General features: G+C 38.1%; 2 protein-coding genes and 1 pseudogene across 2 annotated transcripts in view; all 3 read left to right on the forward strand.

Moving 5' to 3' along the window:
• The window catches only part of pi4k2b (phosphatidylinositol 4-kinase type 2 beta), a 16,960-nt gene extending 16,565 nt beyond the window's left edge, over positions 1–395 (forward strand). The window contains exon 10 of the mRNA XM_063008893.1: positions 1–395. This exon is cut by the window's left edge and continues 667 nt beyond it. The gene's annotated coding sequence lies outside the window, so the exon portion shown is untranslated.
• A 4,363-nt stretch (positions 396–4,758) lies between these two features.
• LOC134327109 (sterile alpha motif domain-containing protein 9-like) lies at positions 4,759–9,505 on the forward strand (annotated as a pseudogene).
• Positions 9,506–16,568: 7,063 nt separating this feature from the next.
• On the forward strand, positions 16,569–24,016 carry LOC134326568 (histone PARylation factor 1). The gene is made up of 8 exons (XM_063008736.1): positions 16,569–16,619; positions 18,861–19,050; positions 19,950–20,133; positions 20,611–20,709; positions 21,333–21,480; positions 22,230–22,317; positions 22,424–22,596; positions 23,641–24,016. The coding sequence occupies exons 1-8, from the start codon at positions 16,575–16,577 to the stop codon at positions 23,776–23,778; spliced, it is 1,065 nt and encodes a 354-aa protein (XP_062864806.1). The 5' UTR covers positions 16,569–16,574; the 3' UTR covers positions 23,779–24,016.
• The last annotated feature ends 349 nt before the right edge of the window (positions 24,017–24,365 follow it).

Here is a 24,365-nt window from a genome sequence, read left to right on the forward strand (position 1 = left end):
AGTATAAATAAATCATGTAAAACTTGAAAAACTTTTTTGCTTGAATGTAAGAAGTTTACATTTCACACAGATTCTCTTGGGTGTCGTGATAACCTGGAGAATCAGCGGTGGTGTTTTGCTACGCTTTGAATGTTTAAAGACATGTCCGATTGTGGTTTATGATGTACACGCTGATAAACCGTTTTACATGTACGCACCTTGGACTTTACATTCCTAATGTAGGATTATTTAATACACTACGTTGAATGACAAATCAAATAAATAAAATGCATTAAAATCATAAAGCATGAAAATGCTGTTGTTTACATATACTGTACCTGCAACTGTTTTCTCTGACTTATTTATTCAGATTTTAACTTATTGTGGATTTTCTTGATTAAATTTGTGTAGAAGGTTCTATAGTGTCATTTATCTTAGTGGTATGGCCTCCTAATGTTTGCAATTGGTGTCTTTTTTTGCGCCTGTGTAAATGGGGCTAGTTGGACTGCACATATTGGGTATGGATATGGAACAGTGGTCTACTGCTAAGGTCAAGCTGAAAATTCAAGGATTTTTTTTCTATTTATTTATGCATTTTCTCCCTTTTTCCTCCCGATTTAGTGCTGTCAATTTGTCTTCCACTGCTGTGGATTTGTGTTTGACAAGGGTATATTTGCTGCTCATAATACTTGACACTAATAAAAGGCACACAACAAACCGTAAGACATGTAATTACTTTTTAAAAACATTTCTATGTACAAAAACACAAACAAATGATATAAATTAGAGTTTACTGTAAATTAACTGGGAACCAAATGGATCCTTAAGGACCTCATAAGTCATGGAGCAATCTACAGGGTGAGTCAAAAGTCCCAGGACAGTCTTTTATTTCAGAAACGAAAGGGAAAATGACACATCTGAATACCCCAGCAAGTAATGGGTGAGGGGGGGGCAATCTTTTAGGCTATGTCCGGAACATGGTCGCCATCTTAAAAGCCACCATATTGGATCAAGGGCAAGTTTTACCAATGGGAAGGTGGTCATGTAGCATATCAAAGAAGACCAGAATTTTCTCAGAAATCGATTGCCAGTGGTGAGGTCAACCACCAGAACGTGAGGTACTGGAGTGACGAAAACCCTCACTGGACGGCAGACACCAAAGTCGTAGGTGATGTGAAGGTTATGGTGTGGTGTGGAATATGGGGCACCCGTGTAATTGGACCCATTTTCATTGACCGGACCCTAAATGCTCAGCACTACCTGACAACACTACAGGAAACAGTGTTCCCATCCATTCTGACCGAAGATGGCAGTTTCCCCTGTCATTTCCAACAGGATGGGGCTCCACCACACTACGAAGCAGGTGTTCGTGGCTGGATATTCAATTCCCTGGTCATTGGCTTGGCTGTCGTGGTCCTGTGCAATGGCCGCTCAGATCACCTGACCTCACACCACTCGACTTTTATCTCTGGGGTCATCTCAAACAAATTGTGTATGCTGAGAAAATCCGCAACAAACACCACCTTCAGCACGGCATCATGGAGGCTTGTGACAGCATTTCTTCTCATGCGGGTTTGGATTGGATCCAGCACCTTCAGCTCTGTGTTCAGCACCAGGGACAACACATTGAACATGTCAAATAGCCAACCGTCCAGTAAAATACGGAATCGTTCCTTATTTGGAAACTAAACGTCGCGTTCCGTATCGAACTAATACAGGACGTGCTTTGTTCCATATTTTTATCAGTGGGAGAGAAATGCTGCAGATTAGACTGAGACAGGGCGATGTGTATGACACAGGAGAAAGTGTTTGGTTATTATTTTAAGTCGTATTCACTTGTAGTGTTAGTAACTGCGCAGGTATATCAGCATAACAACCTGCTCATTACCATGTTGTTTGAGTAGCGCACTGGGCAGAGCGCATCACGCATATTTTTCCGCCCTAGGTTTGAATCCGGCATAGGGCAAAACATGCAGGGCCAGGGGGTGAACATTGCCCCCCAGATTTTCTCACTGCTTACCTAAGCAACGCAGTGCAGAACCGGGGCAGCATGTCAGTGTGAAGATGGATTATGTAAAAATGTTGTTTGCACTATTGAGAAGAAATGTTACATAATGTTATTTATGCATGTTGTTTTTCCTAAAATATGGTTTTGATTTATTATTATAAAGAATGAAAATAATATACAGTATGTTAAACAGCCTAAATAAAACATCTTGATAATGTTCCTATGGCGGTATAGGACCCGTTTTGTTTTTTTTATAGGTGCAACCCTAACCGCCTAAAAAACATTGTGCACAAAGATCACTCTTCACTGATACATTAAAGGAAAATGGACACAAAGATTTCTCTATGAAGGTGTTACTTTCTTATGGGTCAGGGATGGGTCTAGTACACAAGCAGGTGTTTTGGTTTCTAAAGAATATTGGTAACTATAACATAATTTAATTAATTTTTTTAGTATTATTAACCACTTGGGGGTAGTGTTGGTTAGGAATGTCACTTCCTGATATCTCATTTCACACTCAAGCACAGTAGATGGCGGTAATGCACCCGCCATTAACCTAAAAGAAGAAGAAGCAGCAGAAGAAGGAGTCGGCTCCCAAAGTTTATCTCAAAAGCTGCGTCCGGAATCGCATACTTAGAGAGTACGTACTAGATTGGAGGAAGTATGCACTACTCTGCCGGTAAAAAAGTACATACTTCCAGTACAGAAGTATGCAGTATGCACACAACACCGCTACGCACTACATCCGCCATCTTTCCAACGTCAAGTGATGACGTGGGACGTGATGACGTAATATCACCATGGTTACAGACTCATTACAAACCCCACTCGCCAAACTTTTGGATATTTATCGTGTTTTTGTCATTAATTCGTCTTTAAAATGTTTTATTTTATTTATCTTACTTACACTTGTAAACAGAGGACGGCTATCTTTCTTGCTTCTTATTACGCTTCGAACGCCTACGCAGCTCCAGTTGCATTATGGGATACATTAACGGACCGCAAGTGTGCATCGCTTGCATACTCAAACATGGCTGCCCAATAAGTAGGTCATCCGGGTACTTCTCGCGTACCTCTTTGTGTATACTGTGTATTCGGACATACTAACCGCTCTCGCGTACTCATTTCGCGTACTATTGAGAATGGAAGTATGCGATTCCGGACGCAGCCGAATCGACTCACTCGACTCATTACGAGTGCGCAGTGAATGAGTACAAGAAGATGAGACCACTGCTCCTCCGTGTTTATTATCAACATTTGCTTATTTAAACATTTAAACACTTTTGTACTCGGACTGAATGATTTATCGACAAAAAAAAAAAAGAAGAAACAGGTAGAGGTCATCCAACTAAGAATGATAATACTGTAGCGTTTCTACGGCGTCGAAGACGAAATGGGATGGGAAATCAGCTCTTTTCGTGACCATGTGGACAAACATCCATTCACACACATAGACATTCATACCACATATACATAGCCACACAGCTAATAACTGCACAGCCCAAAACCCAATGCCATCTGCTGCATTACTCAGCACAGCCAACCCCATTTCCAGTGCTGAATAACACGGTCACGGTGGATCTTGTAACCATAGCCGCAAGTCCTTCTGGGTAAAGCTCCGCCCCCTTCTCAGCCACAGCAGCGGGTCGCTACAATACATTCATTCAGTCTCACCTAAAGACCAGGATATTGGGACAGTGATGCTCGTTTACGGTAATTAAGCTTTTATTTACTATATACTATACGATTTGTTAAAGTCTCAAAATGTCACTTGTAAGAACCTAAAGGCTTTGAGTGAAACATCCACAAATGGAAAATCAAGTTAGCATTTAGCAGAAATATTTGGCTGTTGTCGAGTGCATCTGATATGTATTGTGTTTAGATTATTTCATTATCATTTATACGTATTTTTTACAGAAGGAAAACACCCAACATGAGAAGTAATCAGTGTTATTTAATACAGCATGTGTACCGCCCTTTTCATCAAGTCGTACTGTGGTTTACAGATGGGCCTATAGAAGGCCTATAGATTTACTCTCATGTTTTACAACCACATTATGAAACAAGCACATTATAAAGATCTAAATACTCACTTCTGATCATCGATGAGTGATTGTTAATTCAAAAAAAATATTAATTCTATTACTTTACATTTGCCAAACTGCTGAAATAGGCAGATCAGAAACAACAATTGCTTGTTACAGTCTGTTAGTGCAGGTTGTTCATTTTGAGTAAAAAAACTTTTTTAACGTATTAGTTGTCTGATTTATGGATGAACAGGGTTGGCGGTGTTTTCTTCTAAATGAGTTACTTTTTACAGTCCTGTACAGTGGACTTTGCTTGCAGCGGCTGACGGGAGGGTCTCGGGTAGCGTTGTAAGCTTCTCCAGTTGGGTCTGTGACAGAGTCCCTAAAGAGCTTTTTTTTTATTCATGTAGGGGTTTGGTAACTTAGTGGTTAAAGTACTGGATTATTGATTAAAGAGCTACCGGTTCAAGCCCCATCACCAAGTTGCCGCTGTTGGGCCCCTGAGCAAGGCTTCAACTACTAGTATTTAATGGACCAAAGTTAGGAAGTAGGCTGTCACACAGCAACTTATATGCATCATGCTTACACATGTTCAGTTAGCTTGGCAGAGAATGAGGTGAATTATTTTAAAAGACATTACCAAGCAAACAAGAATGACCATCATATGTAATTTATTAACTGGATCTGTTTCTTTTAGGTGCCTTTATGTGAAAGTTAAAGGAACTGCATCCTGCACAAGGCATAATGGGTAAGTATCATTATATGCATGAGATTCACATACATGTTACATACTGTATATGTCCTTACATGTCATAACCTAATGTTTTTCCTCCCCTATAGAGGACCTTTACTCCAAACCTGTTGAAAAATGGACAGAGTCCATGGTAGGCACATGGTTAGCCTCAATAGGGGTGAAAGAAAATTACATTAAAAAGCTTGAAGAAGAGGAAGTAGATGGCCGAGTCCTTCTTAAAATCACAGAAGACTTTCTAACGAAAAAGGCTGGCATGAAATCTGGCCCTGCACTGTTGATACTTGAGAATAGAAATGAGCTCATTAAAACCTTCCAAAAGGTTCAGAAGCAACCCAGCATTACAAAACATGAAAGAACTGCTGAAAACGCAGACCAAGAAGCATCATCCATCAAGAATGATTCAATAACAAACGCTCCCCAGAAAGGAGAAAGTAAAGAAGATTTCCCACATGTTCCAACAGTAAAAAGGGATACAAACTCACGCCCTTTGGGCAAAAAGGGCAACGATTACACATATGTGAAGCATGATGTTCTTCAGCCTGAGTCAGGTGTCGTTGATCTTATAACACCATGTCACGAGTACAAGGCATTTACTCTCGCTGCAACTTTGGACCAACAAAGACTTCAAGCGAAGTTAGCAAAGGAAGTTTTCAAATTTGCCACAGGATGCATCAACATTAGATCAAATGGCACAATACACTTTGGTATAATGGACAGCAAGCAGGATAAGGGCTATGTGCATGGTGAAATCTTAGGCATACCCATCAAGGAAAAGGATATCTATGTTGATGCGTTAGATTACATTGAAAAGTGTTTCACTAACAATGAGCTTGTGCGGCAGTGTATTCGGCCACCCGAGTTCATTCAGGTAGTTGATCCAAAAAGTGAAGAAGAACACTACGTAGTTGAATTTGACATTGTACCTACATTAAGCATAGTTAGGAAAAGGGTGTTTTCTGTCTGCTTACCAAACTTTAAAGAGAAATCCAATAAGATTGAATATGAAAAAGCTACAGTCTTTCGCAGAGTTGGCTCCAAAACAGAACCAGTTATTGAGCTAAATGAATTTTATCAAGTAGTTTACATGAGAGACGAACGAAGACATGAGGCAGAGCAAGCACATCGTTTCACAAACCCAGGCCTTTGCCAAGATCTCGGAAGAAAACTTATCATGCTGGTAACTAGTGGAAAGAAACTAATGGAGAAGGAAAAATGGTACATACTTGTTACAAACAAGTTCTCACAGGAGGATCTAAGACACATTGATTTCTTACTGAACATGAAGTTGTTCTGTGTGTTTGACTTTGATCCAGACTCCATGGTGTCCGGGTTGTGCCATGAATATGTTAAGCACCATGCTGTGAACTTTCATTTCATGCAAGACTACAAAATTCCTAGCGGCATGAATATTAGACAATTTCAGAATCATCTCCATTTGTTCGACCAAACAAGTTGGATATTTTGTAATGGACGAAGTGATTTTAAAGGCAACGAGATTTATTTGGATGATAATACATGGTTTAAAACAAGAAGGACTTACCTTAAGGATTGTGTATCACTGATTTGCAAAGACATTTTGCCCAAGGGAACCTTTCTTGTGATCTTCTTCCTTACCTCCCCTGTTGATAGACCTCTTCTGAACACATTCTATGAGTTTTTCACAGACATGAATGGCCATGAAGACGTCATATGCATCTCCGAATCGGTGGAAAACTTTAAAAAATGGGAAAACTTTGCTCTTGGATCATGTGACAAGGAAACTATAAAGCGTTCAAGTGTTGTTGGGATGAAAATGAGCCACATCAATGCAACTCTCCAGAAAACCCAGACCACAACTACTAGAACGACTAAGCGTTTACCTGTTTATTTCAAAGGGGAATGCTGTCTTGAGACATGCGAGGAGGAAAGGATGTGTTCTTGAGAGATTTTAAGTGCCAATCAGTGTGATGACACCAGCCATGAATTAATTAAATCAGATAAGGATGAAATAGAAAGACAGTTTTATCTTGGAGCAAAAGTGACATGGATGAATTTATGGCTTGCAGAGAAAAAGTATGTTGGGGATGTAATTCAAAGAGATGCTTTTAATGAAGTGACAAGACTTCTAAAGGATTCTCTTAAATGGAGTCCAGATCAGATGCCCGTCAGTTGCATCAACATATGCCATCATCCTGGCAGTGGTGGGAGTACAGTAGCAAGACAGATTCTTTGGACTCACAGAAAGGATTTAAGGTGTGCAGTTGTAAAACCATCATATCCTGTCGGCACAGTTTCAGAACATGCTGTTAAGCTTAGGGAGTATGAGGAAAAAGATCCACAGAAATGCCTTCCTGTTCTCTTACTTGTTGAGGATTGTGACAAAGAGTACTTAGAGGACTTGAAAAATGAACTAGATGTGGCTGTTCACACTATGAAAATTGCATATGGAACACCATGCTTCATTCTTCTCAGTTGTAGACGATCATATACTCCAGAGAAACTGTGTAAAGAGTCTCCTCTGCTGAATGTGTCTGTCACTCACAAACTTTCATCAGAAGAAAGAACACTATTTGAAGGTAAACTACAAAAACTTAAACAAGGGTTCCAACCGGAATTTATTCTGACACTTATTTTGATGGGTCTGGAATTTAAAGATAAGATAATTGCTGAATATGTCGAGAAGTTTGTAAGGCATTTGCTACAGGACATTGATCATGCATCTGTTGTCACCCAGCTCATTCTCTATGTAGCTCTGCTTAACACCTATGTACAGAACTCCTTTATTTCTCTGTCACACAGTAAAGCCCTCCTTAATTTATCTTTCTGCATGGACAGATTTCAACAACATGCATTTGAGTCTGCACTGGGTGATCAGGCTAAAGTAATCTTAATATTTTTAAGAGATGAAAGGACCAACATTAAATCTATCAGAATCATTCATCCATTGGTTGCAAAGGAAATTCTGAATCAGCTTTTGAGGGACAAACAACAAAGTGATCTTGCACTTGATCTTCTCAACAGTGATGTACTCTTTGAGCACAGATTTGGAAGAGCAGAATACGTGAAGTTTCTTCATGCTTTGTTCATGCAATGTCACAGGATCAGCAAAGGTGATGAATCTGACAGCCTTTTCTCTCCCCTCATTGAGCATGTGAGAGAAAAGGAATCACCAGAAAAAGCTATTGAGCTTCTTAATCAAGCATACAAAAGATTCAACAAGGATGCTTTTTTTGCCCAGCAACTAGCTCGTCTCTGTTACAGTCATGAAAAATTTGAAGAGGCAGAACAGTGGGCAAACATTGCAGCATATAAAATGCCTAACGACTCCTATATTCTTGACACCAAAGGTCAGGTGTACAGAAGGTGGTTCTCAACTAAATGCAAATCTATGGAAAAGACCCACAGAACAGCAGAAACCACAGCGAATGCCATTGAAACTGCGCTTAAAGCCATTGAATGTTTCCAAGAATGTCAGTGGGCAGCAGTGGCTGAAATTGAGACCATGAACAATTCAGGATTCTTTGCAGTTGTAGAGGTGGGATGCAGCTTGTTAGAACTAATTTCTTTACTTCATGTGTTCTCAAACAAAAGTGATGGTCGTTCTGAATTCCTACAGTATTTTCTTACAGATCACATTCCTACAGAGGTTGAAAAACCATGGGAGAATTTTCACTTCAAATTCAAAAAGATTCACAGCATAATGTGTGAGGCACTGGAGTGGATTTCAGAAGACTTGAGTTATTTTCAGACAGACCTAAATGCAGATGAAAAGCAAACTTCTAAAAAGTGTGAGCTGACCATTAATCACCCCAAGCGCTGGTTGGTAACCAAGTCTTCTGTTTATGGCAGGTTTTTTAGTGATGTCTCACTCAGCACTGTGCCTCATCAGTGGCAGTCAAACCCAGCTAATATGACCCTCTTTATTAAACGAATGATTATCTACCAATTTGGTGGGGGGAACATCACAACAATTTTTTCCATCTTGGACCAGAATGATAAGGACAGAGTAAAGATTTTTGGGGACATAATTTATCTGTACCCGGAAAACCCAGTGGGTGCTAAAATGCATCAGGTGGATCTTGTGAACTATATCGCAACACATTTTGCTTTAGGTACACTGTCTGCTCAGTCACCAAGACTGGCTGCTCTAAACAGTCTGCAAAAACTCACCCACCTGTTCCCTCAAGACAAGACCAAATGCCTGTCAAGTGCTCTGTTTTTATGCATCTTACTGTTCTGGCCAGAAGAGCATGACACCAAAGATGAAAAAGAGGACAAATATAAAATAGTTCTCTCAGCTGTTAATTGTCTCCAACAAAGATACTGGGCCAAAATGAAGGAAATTCCCCACAGAAGGAGACGTATTTACACTCACTTCTTCCTGGGAAATGGAGTTGGATATGAAAAATTTGTCTACAAAAGCAAAATTGAAACCATCAGAGAAATTCCCACGATTTCAAAAAGAGGTGTGATATGGTTCCAAGGTGAACTGTGGAAAGCAGCAGAAATTGCTAAAGTCCTCAAACGAGTGTCTGGCTGGACTGAGAATGGAACTGTGTACATTGAGGGTCCCAAAGAATTCCCAATTTCTCCTTTTCATGCACCATCAGTGCCCTATGGCAATGAAAAAATCACATTTTATCTAGGATTCACATTCAAAGGACCTGTTGCATACAACATCACAGTGAGACAGTAGTAGAAAATTGAAGCTAATAAACTACAGCTAGGAAAAATGACCGTATCTCAGTGAAAGGAGTACTGCCCTAATAAAACTTTTAAAAACAACTTGTTAATACTCTTTGCACCTTTATACGCATTGACCAAGGCGTGCTAACTGCTGAGCTGTATTCTGAATTTGATGGTACTTTACTTTTAAGTTGCTTTTTCAAATGAAATGTAAATTTAAAAATGTGATTGTTAGCACAAATGGCTATTGTTGATATTAGCACGGTTTTATGATCATGAATACTTATTTTGATACCGTTACTACAATGCCAATTTTTAAGCATCTTGTAAAATGGTGTCCTTCTGGTGATGGTTATAAGATTTAGGATCAAAGTGTCAATGCAATGATTGTGATGTAAGTCACAGCATAAATAGTGTCTTATGTTTATGTTGAATATATTAGCTTATTAAGAACTGCACTTTTTAAATGGAAGTCATATACTGTTTACTTTTTGATACAGTTGTTAAAGGTTTAAATGTTAGCTGTTAAATCTGATCATGTAAAACTGAAGCCTAATTAAAGAACAATAAAATGAACTATGTATGATGTAGTAGTATTGCAATAAAGTACATTTATTTATTTACCCATTTTAGCTTATTTGGTATTAATTTAGTGATGTGTGGTCTTTTATATGGAATGACAGTTTCCTGAACATGACACTAAACGTATAGGAAAATGAGATATTTTTATGTGTATAGGTAGGGTTGCCAACCATCCCGTAAAATACGGAATTGATCCTTATTTTGAAACTAAATGTGGCGTTCCATATTGAACTGATACGGGACACGCTTTATTCCGTATTTTTATCAATGGGAGAGAAATGCTGCAGAATAGACTGAGACTTCCACACTGGAAGAAGCTGAACTACAGAAAAAATGACCCTAAAAAGAAATCTAGTTTGGTTAACTAAAATTACTTTGTGGAAGAAAATATCAAATTGACAGTGTACATGTGATATGAAATTCTAACAAAATATAATACAAAAAAGTAACATGCCAGCAAAAGATGCCACACAGTAAAGTTTATTCCAAACAGTGCTCACTGTAATACATCAACTAAACACAAATAAAAAAAAACAAGTATTTATGAAAGTGTGAGAAATGTTCAGCATTTTTTATAATACCAGGTCTGTTTTATTTTTTTTTAAAGTGAAATTGCAAGAATTCTTGAAGGAGTACATGCCCGAGTGAAGATGGATTATGTAAAAATGTTGTTTGCACTATTGAGAAAAAAATGTTACATGATGTTCTTTATGCATGTTGTTTTGCCTAAAATATAGTTCTGATTTATTAATATAAAGAGCGAAAATAATATAGGTTAAACAGCCTAAATGAAACATTTTGATAATGTCCCTATGACGGTGTAAGACCTGTAATATTTTTTATAGGTGCAACCCTAACCGCCTACCCCCCGCTCCCGTTCAGGTAAGCACCTGCCACAGCAAACCTATGCCTTCCGCAATGCTGTAGTATGTAGTATAAATGCAGTAGTATGTAGTATGAATGCAGTAGTATGTAGTATAAATGCAGTAGTATAAATGTAGTAGTATGTAGTATAAATGTAGTAGTATGTAGTATGAATGCAGTAGTATGTAGTATGAATGCAGAAGTATGTCGTATGTAGTATAAATATAGTAGTATGTAGTATGAATGCAGTAGTATGTAGTGAAAATGCAGTAGTATGTAGTATAAATGCAGTAGTATGTAGTATGAATGCTGTAGTATGAATGCAGTAGTATATAGTATGAATGCAGTAGTATGTAGTATGAATGTAGTAGTATGTAGTATAAATGCAGTGGTATGTAGTATGAATGTAGCAGTATGTAGTATGTAGTATAAATGCAGTAGTATGTAGTATGAATGCAGTAGTATGTAGTATGAATGTAGTAGTATGTAGTATGTAGTATAAATGCAGTAGTATGTAGTGTGTAGTATGAATGCAGTAGTATGTAGTATGAATGTAGTAGTATGTAGTATAAATGCAGTAGTATGTAGTATAAATGCAGTAGTATGTAGTATGAATGCAGTAGTATGTAGTATAAATGCAGTAGTATGTAGTATGTAGTATAAATGCAGTAGTATGTAGTATGTAGTATATATGCAGTAGTATGTAGTATTAATGCAGTAGTATGTAGTATAAATGCAGTAGTATGTAGTATGAATGCAGTAGTATGTAGTATTAATGCAGTAGTATGTAGTATGAATGCAGTAGTATGTAGTATTAATGCAGTAGTATAAATGCAGTAGTATGTAGTATGAATGCAGTAGTATGTAGTATAAATGCAGTAGTATGTAGTATGAATGCAGTAGTATGTAGTATGAATGCAGTAGTATGTAGTATGAATGCAGTAGTATGTAGTATAAATGCAGTAGTATGTAGTTTGAATGCAGTAGTATGTACAGTAGTATGTAGTGTAAATGCCGTTGTATGTAGTATGTAGTATAAATGCAGTAGTATGTAGTATAAATGCAGTAGTATGTAGTATGTAGTATGAATGCAGTAGTATGTAATATGTACAGTGTATCACAAAAGTGAGTACACCCCTCACATTTCTGCAAATATTTTATTATATCTTTTCATGGGACAACACTATAGAAATAAAACTTGGATATAACTTAGAGTAGTCAGTGTACAGCTTGTATAGCAGTGTAGATTTACTGTCTTCTGAAAATAACTCAACACACAGCCATTAATGTCTAAATAGCTGCAACATAAGTGAGTACACCCCACAGTGAACATGTCCAAATTGTGCCCAAAGTGTCAATATTTTGTGTGACCACCATTATTATCCAGCACTGCCTTAACCCTCCTGGGCATGGAATTCACCAGAGCTGCACAGGTTGCTACTGGAATCCTCTTCCACTCCTCCATGATGACATCACGGAGCTGGTGGATGTTAGACACCTTGAACTCCTCCACCTTCCACTTGAGGATGCGCCACAGGTGCTCAATTGGGTTTAGTCCATCACCTTCACCTTCAGCTTCCTCAGCAAGGCAGTTGTCATCTTGGAGGTTGTGTTTGGGGTCGTTATCCTGTTGGAAAACTGCCATGAGGCCCAGTTTTCGAAGGGAGGGGATCATGCTCTGTTTCAGAATGTCACAGTACATGTTGGAATTCATGTTTCCCTCAATGAACCGCAGCTCCCCAGTGCCAGCAACTCTCATGCAGCCCAAGACCATGATGCTACCACCATCATGCTTGACTGTAGGCAAGATACAGTTGTCTTGGTACTTCTCACCAGGGCACCGCCACACATGCTGGACACCATCTGAGCCAAACAAGTTTATCTTGGTCTCGTCAGACCACAGGGCATTCCAGTAATCCATGTTCTTGGACTGCTTGTTTTCAGCAAACTGTTTGCGGGCTTTCTTGTGCGTCAGCTTCCTTCTGGGATGACGACCATGCAGACCGAGTTGATGCAGTGTGCGGCGTATGGTCTGAGCACTGACAGGCTGACCTCCCACGCCTTCAACCTCTGCAGCAATGCTGGCAGCACTCATGTGTCTATTTTTTAAAGCCAACCTCTGGATATGACGCCGAACACGTGGACTCAACTTCTTTGGTCGACCCTGGCGAAGCCTGTTCCGAGTGGAACCTGTCCTGGAAAACCGCTGTATGACCTTGGCCACCATGCTGTAGCTCAGTTTCAGAGTGTTAGCAATCTTCTAATAGCCCAGGCCATCTTTGTGGAGAGCAACAATTCTATTTCTCACATCCTCAGAGAGTTCTTTGCCATGAGGTGCCATGTTGAATATCCAGTGGCCAGTATGAGAGAATTGTACCCAAAACACCAAATTTAACAGCCCTGCTCCCCATTCACACCTGGGACCTTGACACATGACACCAGGGAGGGACAACGACACATTTGGGCACAATTTGGACATGTTCACTGTGGGGTGTACTCACTTATGTTGCAGCTATTTAGACATTAATGGCTGTGTGTTGAGTTATTTTCAGAAGACAGTAAATCTACACTGCTATACAAGCTGTACACTGACTACTCTAAGTTATATCCAAGTTTCATGTCTATAGTGTTGTCCCATGAAAAGATATAATGAAATATTTGCAGAAATGTGAGGGGTGTACTCACTTTTGTGATACACTGTAGTATAAATGCAGTAGTATGTAGTATAAATGCAGTAGTATATAGTATGTAGTATAAATGCAGTAGTATGTAGTATAAATGCAGTAGTATGTAGTATGTAGTATAAATGCAGTTGTATGTAGTATAAATGCAGTAGTATGTAGTATAAATGCAGTAGTATGTAGTATAAATGCTGTAGTATGTAGTATGTAGTATAAATGCAGTAGTATGTAGTATAAATGCAGTAGTATATAGTATGTAGTATAAATGCAGTAGTATGTAGTATAAATGCAGTAGTATGTAGTATGTAGTATAAATGCAGTTGTATGTAGTATAAATGCAGTAGTATGTAGTATGTAGTATAAATGCAGTAGTATGTAGTATAAATGCAGTAGTATATAGTATGTAGTATAAATGCAGTAGTATGTAGTATAAATGCAGTAGTATGTAGTATGTAGTATAAATGCAGTTGTATGTAGTATAAATGCAGTAGTATGTAGTATAAATGCAGTAGTATGTAGTATAAATGCTGTAGTATGTAGTATGTAGTATAAATGCAGTAGTATGTAGTATGAATTCAGTAGTATGTAGTATGTAGTATAAATGCAGTAGTATATAGTATGTAGTATAAATGCTGTAGTATGTAGTATAAATTCAGTAGTATGTAGTATGTAGTATAAATGCAGTAGTATGTAGTATATAGTATGTAGTATAAATGCAGTAGTATGTAGTATGTAGTATAAATGCAGTAGTATGTAGTATAAATGCAGTAGTATGTAGTATGTAGTATAAATGCAGTAGTATGTAGTATGTAGTATAAATGCAGTAGTATGTAGTATAAATGCAGTAGTATGTAGTATGTAGTATAAATGCAGTAGTATGTAGTATGTACAGTAGTATAAATGCAGTAGTATGTAGTATAAATGCAGTAGTATGTAGTATGTAGTATAAATGCAGTAGTATGTAGTATGTAGTATAAATGCAGTAGTATGTAGTATGTAGTATGAAAGCAGTAGTATGTAGTATGTAGTATAAATGCAGTAGTATGTAGTATGTAGTATAAATGCAGTAGTATGTAGTATAAATGCAGTAGTATGTAGTATGTAGTATAAATGCAGTAGTATGTAGTATGAAAGCAGTAGTATGTAGTATAAATGCAGTAGTATGTAGTATGTAGTATGTAGTATAAATGCAGTAGTATGTAGTATGTAGTATGAAAGCAGTAGTATGTAGTATGTAGTATAAATGCAGTAGTATGTAGTATAAATGCAGTAGTGTGTAGTATGTAGTATAAATGCAGTAGTGTGTAGTATAAATGCAGTAGTATGTAGTATAAATGCAGTAGTATGTAGTATGTAGTATAAATGCAGTAGTATGTAGTATGTAGTATAAATGCAGTAGTATGTAGTATAAATGCAGTAGTATGTAGTATGTAGTATAAATGCAGTAGTATGTAGTATGTAGTATAAATGCAGTAGTATGTAGTATAAATGCAGTAGTATGTAGTATGTAGTATAAATGCAGTAGTATGTAGTATGTAGTATAAATGCAGTAGTATGTAGTATAAATGCAGTAGTATGTAGTATGTAGTATAAATGCAGTAGTATGTAGTATAAATGCAGTAGTATGTAGTATAAATGCAGTAGTATGTAGTATGTAGTATGTAGTATAAATGCAGTAGTATGTAGTATGTAGTATGAAAGCAGTAGTATGTAGTATGTAGTATAAATGTAGTAGTATGTAGTATAAATGCAGTAGTGTGTAGTATGTAGTATAAATGCAGTAGTGTGTAGTATGTAGTATAAATGCAGTAGTATGTAGTATAAATGCAGTAGTATGTAGTATGTAGTATAAATGCAGTAGTATGTAGTATAAATGCAGTAGTATGTAGTATAAATGCAGTAGTATGTAGTATGTAGTATAAATGCAGTAGTATGTAGTATAAATGCAGTAGTGTGTAGTATGTAGTATAAATGCAGTAGTGTGTAGTATGTAGTATAAATGCAGTAGTATGTAGTATAAATGCAGTAGTATGTAGTATGTAGTATGAAAGCAGTAGTATGTAGTATAAATGCAGTAGTATGTAGTATGTAGTATAAATGCAGTAGTATGTAGTATAAATGCAGTAGTATGTAGTATAAATGCAGTAGTATGTAGTATGTAGTATAAATGCAGTAGTATGTAGTATAAATGCAGTAGTATGTAGTATAAATGCAGTAGTATGTAGTATGTAGTATGTAGTATAAAGTATGTAGTATGTAGTATGAAAGCAGTAGTATGTAGTATGTAGTATAAATGTAGTAGTATGTAGTATAAATGCAGTAGTGTGTAGTATGTAGTATAAATGCAGTAGTGTGTAGTATGTAGTATAAATGCAGTAGTATGTAGTATGTAGTATAAATGCAGTAGTATGTAGTATAAATGCAGTAGTATGTAGTATAAATGCAGTAGTATGTAGTATGTAGTATAAATGCAGTAGTATGTAGTATAAATGCAGTAGTGTGTAGTATGTAGTATAAATGCAGTAGTGTGTAGTATGTAGTATAAATGCAGTAGTATGTAGTATAAATGCAGTAGTATGTAGTATGTAGTATGAAAGCAGTAGTATGTAGTATGTAGTATAAATGCAGTAGTATGTAGTATGTAGTATAAATGCAGTAGTATGTAGTATAAATGCAGTAGTATGTAGTATAAATGCAGTAGTATGTAGTATGTAGTATAAATGCAGTAGTATGTAGTATAAATGCAGTAGTGTGTAGTATGTAGTATAAATGCAGTAGTGTGTAGTATGTAGTATAAATGCAGTAGTATGTAGTATAAATGCAGTAGTATGTAGTATGTAGTATGAAAGCAGTAGTATGTAGTATAAATGCAGTAGTATGTAGTATAAATGCAGTAGTATGTAGTATGTAGTATGAAAGCAGTAGTATGTAGTATGTAGTATACAAACTACGTACCCCGCAGGTTTCGTACGTAATGACGTCAGCGGTGTGCGTGTTTGGATAAGAAAAGAAACATGGCGGGACGCGGGAAACGAAAATCCAAATCTCCAGCAGCTGAGGTGAATATAAATGATAGAAATGTGTTCTGAACTCAGCGGTTATGTTGATGGTGTTTAATAATGTTCACTGATTGTGTTATTGTGGATAGACAGCTCAGCGGTAACCCTCACACTAATAATGTTAATACTGGGATTAAGATGTGTGAGGAGAGAGAGAGAGAGAGAGAGAGAGAGAGAGAGAGACTGATACTTCTGATTCAGTTATGTGTTTATCTCTTTATTTACAGATAAATCACTTTGTTTTAGTGTAGTATAGATTCACTCTGGACTTTAATCATGAGTTAAACTTTAATTTACTTTTAAACACGCTGGCTGTGTCCCAAACGTCGATATTTCATATACATGTTTGCATTCGTGATTCATCAACCGATTCACTTGAATGAATGAATCATTTGAATCGTTAAGTCTGATTATCACTAAGGTTGAGCTTCAGCATGTGTGGCAGAACAGTTAGTTCTCTTTACAGCGCCTTAATAGTTCTGTTAATCCATGCTGACCTTCACATGGTCCAGATTGCCTGTTTATTTAGCAGAAAAACATCCTGACCCATCTCCATGCTTCACTAGGGGATCATGTTATTGTAGTTTAGGGCTGGGCGGTATGACCGAAGATTTGTATCACGGTATTTTTTAAGATTTTGATAGTTTTACGGTATATCACGGTATTTTTTTTGTATGACTGGGACTTTTTATATGTCTGTGGTTTATTCTACTGTCATTAGTACATAGAGTATAAAACATTTGCATTTCACCATGTATATAATGAAGGTTTTGATACTATAAGTTTGCTTGGACCCACAAAATGACACAATATATGATGGAATCAGTACGTGTGAAACAGTTGCAATAAATACAATTTGTATTTTTTATTTAATATTTAAGCATGTACAATTACCTTTAGCTCTCCCTTTAACGAATAAAACCACGTTTGCAAACTCCACTGTACAACTTGACCACAGGTCTGTTATAGAAAAGTGGACGACTTTAAATATCTCCGATTCCAGGTCACTTATAACGTTGGTTTAGCGACCGACCTGAAAGACAAACCTTGAATCCACTGTTTTAATTATTGCTCTGAAAGCTTCTTTCTTGACTGTCTGTAGACAAATCGTGTCCTTGCACATGTGGATTGTTACTGCATTCAAAATGTCGTTGTTTGCAACAGCCGTGGCTTGACAAACCGTGCAGCTTATAGTGTTTTAGTCTGTTCTAAACTGCCGGTTCTTCCGGTGCATATTTGGTCTTCCTCTCTTCATCCTCCATCTGTTTTTTTGTTTACATTTTTCACCATATTGAGGAAACCTCTCTCATCTGTTAACACTGTTATGCTAACGCTACCTGGCTAACTCGTGAGCTGTATCTAATCTGCACAATGCTTTCAAAGTGCTTTTATATAAGATAAGATATGATATACTTTATTTGTCATATATACATATACAGATGTACAGTACGTACAATGAAATTCTTTCTTCGCATATCCAAGCTTGTTCGGAAGCTGTGGTCAGAGGCTGCATAGCAGAGCCTGGATTTGAACCACCAATCTTCCGGTTGATAGCCCAAAGCTCTACCCACTAGGCTACCACTTGCTACCTACTAAAGCCTACAGCTGTGTTAACTATGCTACGGTATGGCGGTATCTGAAAAACCCATACGGTATGAGGTATCAAAGACGGTATACTGAATGTACCGACGTACAGCCCAGCTCGATTCTAGTCTTAATCACCTTTTATGCACCAGACAGACCACTGATCCATATTGCCAGATAGCTCAAATTTTTTGATTTATGACTCCATAGAACTGTGTTCCAGAACTCTGCAGGCCTATCTAAATTCCTTCTAGTGTATTCCAGTCAACCCTTGGTCAGCAGTCAGCAGACTCTCAGCTCTGCTATTGTTTGGCCGGGAACCTACACAGACATGATTGGTTATGTCTGAGGTTGCGAGGGCTGAAGGGATTTCTCATTACTGCTGCTTCGCTGACTGGTTAAACGTACCTGTTAAGAGAAGGGGGATTATAAAGATCAGTGTGTGACTCTCTAAATACAATACTGCTTTGTAAACCCATTCCAGCCAGATGAAAAGGAGAGGTTGGCTACTACACAAAGCATAAGGTTTTCTGACGGTTATCCGTTATAATAAAGTACAGAGTGATTAACTGATGATGTGGCTACCCTGGCATAAGTATTCAATTATTTAATAAAATTGTTTCTTAATTATTTTCCTCTCTGCAAATAAACTGACAGGTCAAAAAAGCACGAGCAGATCAGGTGGAGTCTGAAGAAGTCTCGGGGTTGGAGTCAAACGTGAGAGCCGAGTCATCTGTACCCCAGAAAGTGAGAGATGAGGTGGAGCGTCTGTACAAGTTGCGCATGCCTGATGATTTCTATCATTTTTGGGATTTTTGCAGCCGCCTAAATCCTGAAAATCCACAAGGTAAAGCACACAATATATACAATTAATAAATCGAGTGAAGTAACTATTAGTTTTAGTGTTTTGTATGATCTTTGTACACTTACATTTAAGGCTTTTAGCTGACACGTTTTCCATAGATGCTTACAAATGGAACTGAATACATAACCAGCAATTGAGAATAAGTGTTCTGCAGTGAAGGTGCAGTGGGCTTGCTTGAGGGCTCAATATTAGTGGTGGTGAGGCTTAAACCAGCGACCTTCTGATCAATATCTCAGTACCAAAACCAAAGAGCTACCGTTTCCTTACACATGGGCACAGACATGACAAAACATAAGTGGTTTCATACACCTGCCAGCTTCCAAACAAGTTGGGATATGCGAAGAAAGAATTTCATTGTACTGTACACATGTATATGTATATATGACAAATAAAGTATATCTTCAAAAAAAAGTGTTAGCTAAGACATTGTACTTTAACAATTAGGTTTTTCCACACAGGTATACACTGTATTCACAACAGGATTAATGCTCATCACGTGTCCAGCTGCTTTAGTAGGTTGCTACCCTAAGAAGATGCATAATGATCCTCTAGTGGTTATGTAGTGCAGGTACATTATTTAAGAATAGAGAGTTTTTATTACCACTGCATTATCCTTGTCAGGATTCTGATGGTTTTTGTCTCCGTGCCAATCCACCTCACGGTTTCAGCCATCCCTCCTAACAGCCAAACATGGCCGTGTAGATGGCCGATTTTGGTTGTCACTGGTGGTGGGCTAGCGTATTAGACCACCGCACCACCCAAAAGCCCCGGATATAAAGCTGTTATGTCAAGTCATAAAACCGTATCATGCAGTTTTTGCATTGTGGTGCAGTTTCACAGTTAATATTTCTCATGATCATGTTTGTTTGTTTGTGTATCAGATGCTCTGAAGGAGAACGTGGGGTTGAGGTTGGTGGGACCGTATGATATTGTGAGTGGTAAACATAAACTGGCCTCCAACACACCCGACTTTAATCTGCACTGGAGGCACTACTATGATCCTCCTGAATTCCAGACTGTGCTGCAGGGCGACACTGAAACACTCCTGCACCTCGGCTACTACAGGTACACAAACTGCACTTCGTATACTCACAGCATTATAAGCATTTCAGTAGGATTTCTCAACATGATTAAAGTTTAAATGTCTAAAATTTTGACCTGCTTATTCGTATCTATGACTAGTAGCACTTTAATATGCAAATTATAGCCTTGTGTTGTCAGATATTTAATACATTGCACAACAACTATTAAACTAATACCTAAAAATGTAACAGTAATTCTCAGTCAATCAGAATTAGATTATTAGATTGTGTTAACATATTTTATAGCTGTTTTATTGTCTATGGTGGCTGAGTCAAAGAATTTCCAAATGACAAATTATTGCAAGTTTTCTGCTGACATCTCCTACTGACCACGCCCATGTCACAAACTGACATAAACAGTCGATTGAAGTTTTTTGCTGCTGGTTAAAGGAAATTGCCAACATTTGCATTTCTGCTTCAGTTTTAATTTGATATGTATGATTTTGCTTGGTCTATGTAGAGACATTCCTGACTCTTTGCCTGTGTTTGTGGGGGAGAATGAAGCGAAGAAAGGCTGCACCATTACACAAATGGGAGAGAATCTCTTCGCTGCTGTATTGTAAGTAAATTTATTTTTGTTTCTTTTTTTTCCTCTCAATTTAGTCGTATCCAATTACCCGATTGCATTACGCTTTCTCTCTACTGGTGTTGAACCCCACTCCTGACCGAGGAGAGCCGTGACTAACACACGCCTTCTCCGACACATGGAGTAGTGACCTGTGCGAGGATCAGCTTTGTGTACGGAGAATCACACCCATTCATTGACTGTGCAGGCACCATCAATAGGCCAGTAGATGTCGTGATTGCATCAGTTATGCTGAATCCTTTGTGCCTCCCTGTGAATGAGTTAATCATTGTTTGTGTAGGCGCCCAGCCTGAGATTCGAACCGACGAGTTTGAGATGTTTTTACCGCTGTGCCACCTTGGCGCCCCTAAACCAGTGTTTTAATCCAACATAATAACCCACGAAACCCTGCCTAAAACCTGTATTTACATCCCTTTCACTTAGCACTGCATTACATGCTGTAGTGCCCTTGATGTTACAGTATAAGATCTAAGATACAATCACAGTTTGGAGTGTAATTAGAAAACAATTCAAGATGAATTCAAGATTCTCTACATTAATTATTTAATACACACCATATTGGTTCTTCTCTCTTCTAAGAAATTTCTCTCTCTAAGGTTGTTGATGCGCAGGAAGAGACGCACGGGAGGTGGGCGGGGTAACGAAGCTCTTGAAAAGCTGGAGGCGGAGTTAAAGAAGGAGGCAGAGCGTCTGGGTCTTCCTCTTGAACAGAAAACCAAAGCCATGAAACAGAGAGACAAGAAGGTAATCATGTCACGTCCACACACACACTTAATGCACCCGGTGATTAAAGTTTCATTAAGCCAGTTCACCTTTTTATTCTATATTGTTCTATCTAAATATGTGTCTAGTTGACTGGGGTGGCTAAGTGGGTACCACTGTCGCCTCACAGCAAGAAGGTCCTGGGTTCGATCCCCAGGTGGGGCGGTCCGGGTCCTTTCTGTGTGGAGTTTGCATGTTCTCCCCGTGTCCGTGTGGGTTTCCTCCCGCAGTCCAAAGTCATGCAAGTGAGGTGAATTGGAGACACTAAATTGTCCATGACTGTGTTTGATATAAACTTGTGAACTGATGAATCTTGTGTAATGCGTAACTACCGTTCCTGTCATGAGTGTAACCAAAGTGTAAAACATGACGTTAAAATCCTAATAAACAAACAAACAAACAAACTCTAGTTGACGACCATTCTCAGACCACTCTTATAAAATAATTGCATGTGAGTACAGTATGTAAATACTGTCAGTTATTATTGTGTATTGTTTGAGTTTGTGACTCAGTGACACAGCAAGCAGAAAGCTGTTTTGCAGCTCAATTGCAGCAATATTCAGCCGGCTTTGGGATGAACAAAGCACAAAACACTTATCATATGAAAGCTGCCCTAGATTCCCCTCTTTTATTAGTGCTGATGTGTGTAAGATCTCCAGCTCCGCTTCTAATTTAACGACAGCTATCATTTATTTACTGTATTTGACACAAGCCTGCTGTGTGTGTATCAGGTGGTTACTAAGACATTTCACAGTGCTGGGATTGTGGTTCCTGTCGACAAAAATGACATAGGATATCGAGAACTTCCCGAAACTGATGGTACTACATTTCACCTGTCCGTCTGTGGATCTTTACTGTCTTGGTTAAATAAGAGAAAAACACTGAATAAATCCAGATCTTTAAAAATGAAAAACTGTATGTTTAGCTGGACTGAAGAAGCTGTGTAAGGCGATAGATGAAGCTGAGGATGATGAGGCGAGGATGAAGGCGTTTGCTCCTCTACAGGAAATAATGACGTATGTACAGTTCGCCAACGATGAGTGTGATTATGGGATGGGTTATGAACTTGGCATCGACCTCTTCTGCTACGGATCACGGGTGAGACACATACACACTCGCTCACCTTTGGCCAAAAGTATATGGACGCTTTCATAATGATTAAGTTCAGGTGTATTATATGCTTTTATACAACAGTTAGTTCCGACCTTACAATCTGATTGGTTGAGAAGCGTTCTAACCGTGCTGATATTCGTGATAACAGCACGGCCTTTTCACACCACAACTGTATTACTCCACTGACGCGTTCCCAGTAATGACAAGCTTCATGCACACAAGCCGTCGATTGTTTTGTAGGCCTATTTGTGCTCATACACATCCAGAAATTGATCAAATTGATCACTTTCAAATAACATTCGACCGAAATTCTATCTTTTAATTCTTAATGAATTTTTTTTTTAGCTTTTTCTCCTTTTCCTTTCATCTTCGCTTATTTATATTCGCTTATTATTTGTATTCCAAAGTAGCGTTACTTTGTAGTGTTAAACTATATGCCTTTTTTAGCCTACTGTGTTAAGGCAGGGTAGCAGCAACTCATTCGTTGTGGAACTACTTTTTGGCGGAAGGTATTGTCAATATTAAAGCATATTCAATATGAAATTCAGGGCTTCTTTGATTTATTTTCTTTCTTTATTTTGTAAAAACTGTTGTATATAAGCAACAGAACACTTGAGGTCATGTGTTATCGCGAATAACATCACGGCTGTAATGATCTACGACCAAATCACAGCCGTGATGACGCACTCCCTCTCGTGTTCTATTGCTTAAGTGGCAACAAGGTGTGTAATGACTATGGTGGACCAGCACAAAGGTGTTCAGGGCCACTGATGTTGCTCCACACCAAACTTGTCAAACCTATAGTCTTTATGGACCTTGACTTCAGCTACAGTGCTACAGTCATACTGGAACAACAGGATCTTACTCAAAATTATGCCATAAAGTTGCATAAACTCACAGAATTGATTTTATACACCTGAACATAATAATTAGGAGGGGTGTCCACATACTTTAGGCCATATAGCATAAATAATACGTGTGTATATCTAATGTACATATATATATATATATATATTATTTATGTTACAGTACTTCTCGAAAGTGGTCGGGCAGCTCTTGCCGATGGCCTACAGTCTTTTGCAGAGGGGCGTGTTTTCTGACATCATACAGGCTCACCTAGCCAACCGTTCTCATGACAACATAGATCAGCTAGCTTCCGCTACTTGAGAGGGTCGAACTTCACGTGGCCCGGTCGATTCATGAGTCTGTTCCTACAGTTGGAGTTGAGTACATGACTGGTTTATCTGATGCACTTATAGGAAGTGGTGATCCGGTCAGTTCAGTTCAGTGGAAACGTTCTGCACACACACATGCACACACACATGCACACGCGCGCACACACACACACACACACATTTTATGTGTAAATGAGTCATAAACTTAATAAATTCTATTTTCAATTCAAGTGTTTCTCAAAGCTTTTCTTTATTTATGTTACTTAAGCCCAGATAGAGTGGTCAAGGCCAGGGGTGTGTTACTGCATTATGCCCAGTGATTCTGGGAAAGCCGGACCCACCGTGACCCTGACGAGGATAAAGCGAAAGTAAAAATATGAAATAAAATAAGTCAAAACAGGTGTGAAGAATGAAAAGCAGAATGGAAATAAAAAATGGATAGAAGCACTTAAAGAGGAAATAAATATATAAATATATACAGTATATACACCGATCAGCCATTGTTTCTACACTCACTGTCTATTTTATCAGCTCCACTTACCATATAGAAGCATTTTGTAGTTCTACAGTTACTGACTG

The sequence above is a fragment of the Trichomycterus rosablanca genome, chromosome 14 (assembly GCF_030014385.1).
Source record: "Trichomycterus rosablanca isolate fTriRos1 chromosome 14, fTriRos1.hap1, whole genome shotgun sequence".
In the NCBI taxonomy this organism is placed as follows: domain Eukaryota; kingdom Metazoa; phylum Chordata; class Actinopteri; order Siluriformes; family Trichomycteridae; genus Trichomycterus; species Trichomycterus rosablanca.

Excerpts from the sequence above, each read along its gene's own strand:
- LOC134326568 (XM_063008736.1), top strand. The coding sequence starts at position 16,575 with ATGGCGGGACGCGGGAAACGAAAATCCAAATCTCCAGCAGCTGAG. Across the intron at positions 19,051-19,949 it reads AAATCCTGAAAATCCACAAG|ATGCTCTGAAGGAGAACGTG; the intron begins GTAAAGCACACA and ends TTTGTGTATCAG. Across the intron at positions 20,710-21,332 it reads AATCTCTTCGCTGCTGTATT|GTTGTTGATGCGCAGGAAGA; the intron begins GTAAGTAAATTT and ends TCTCTCTCTAAG.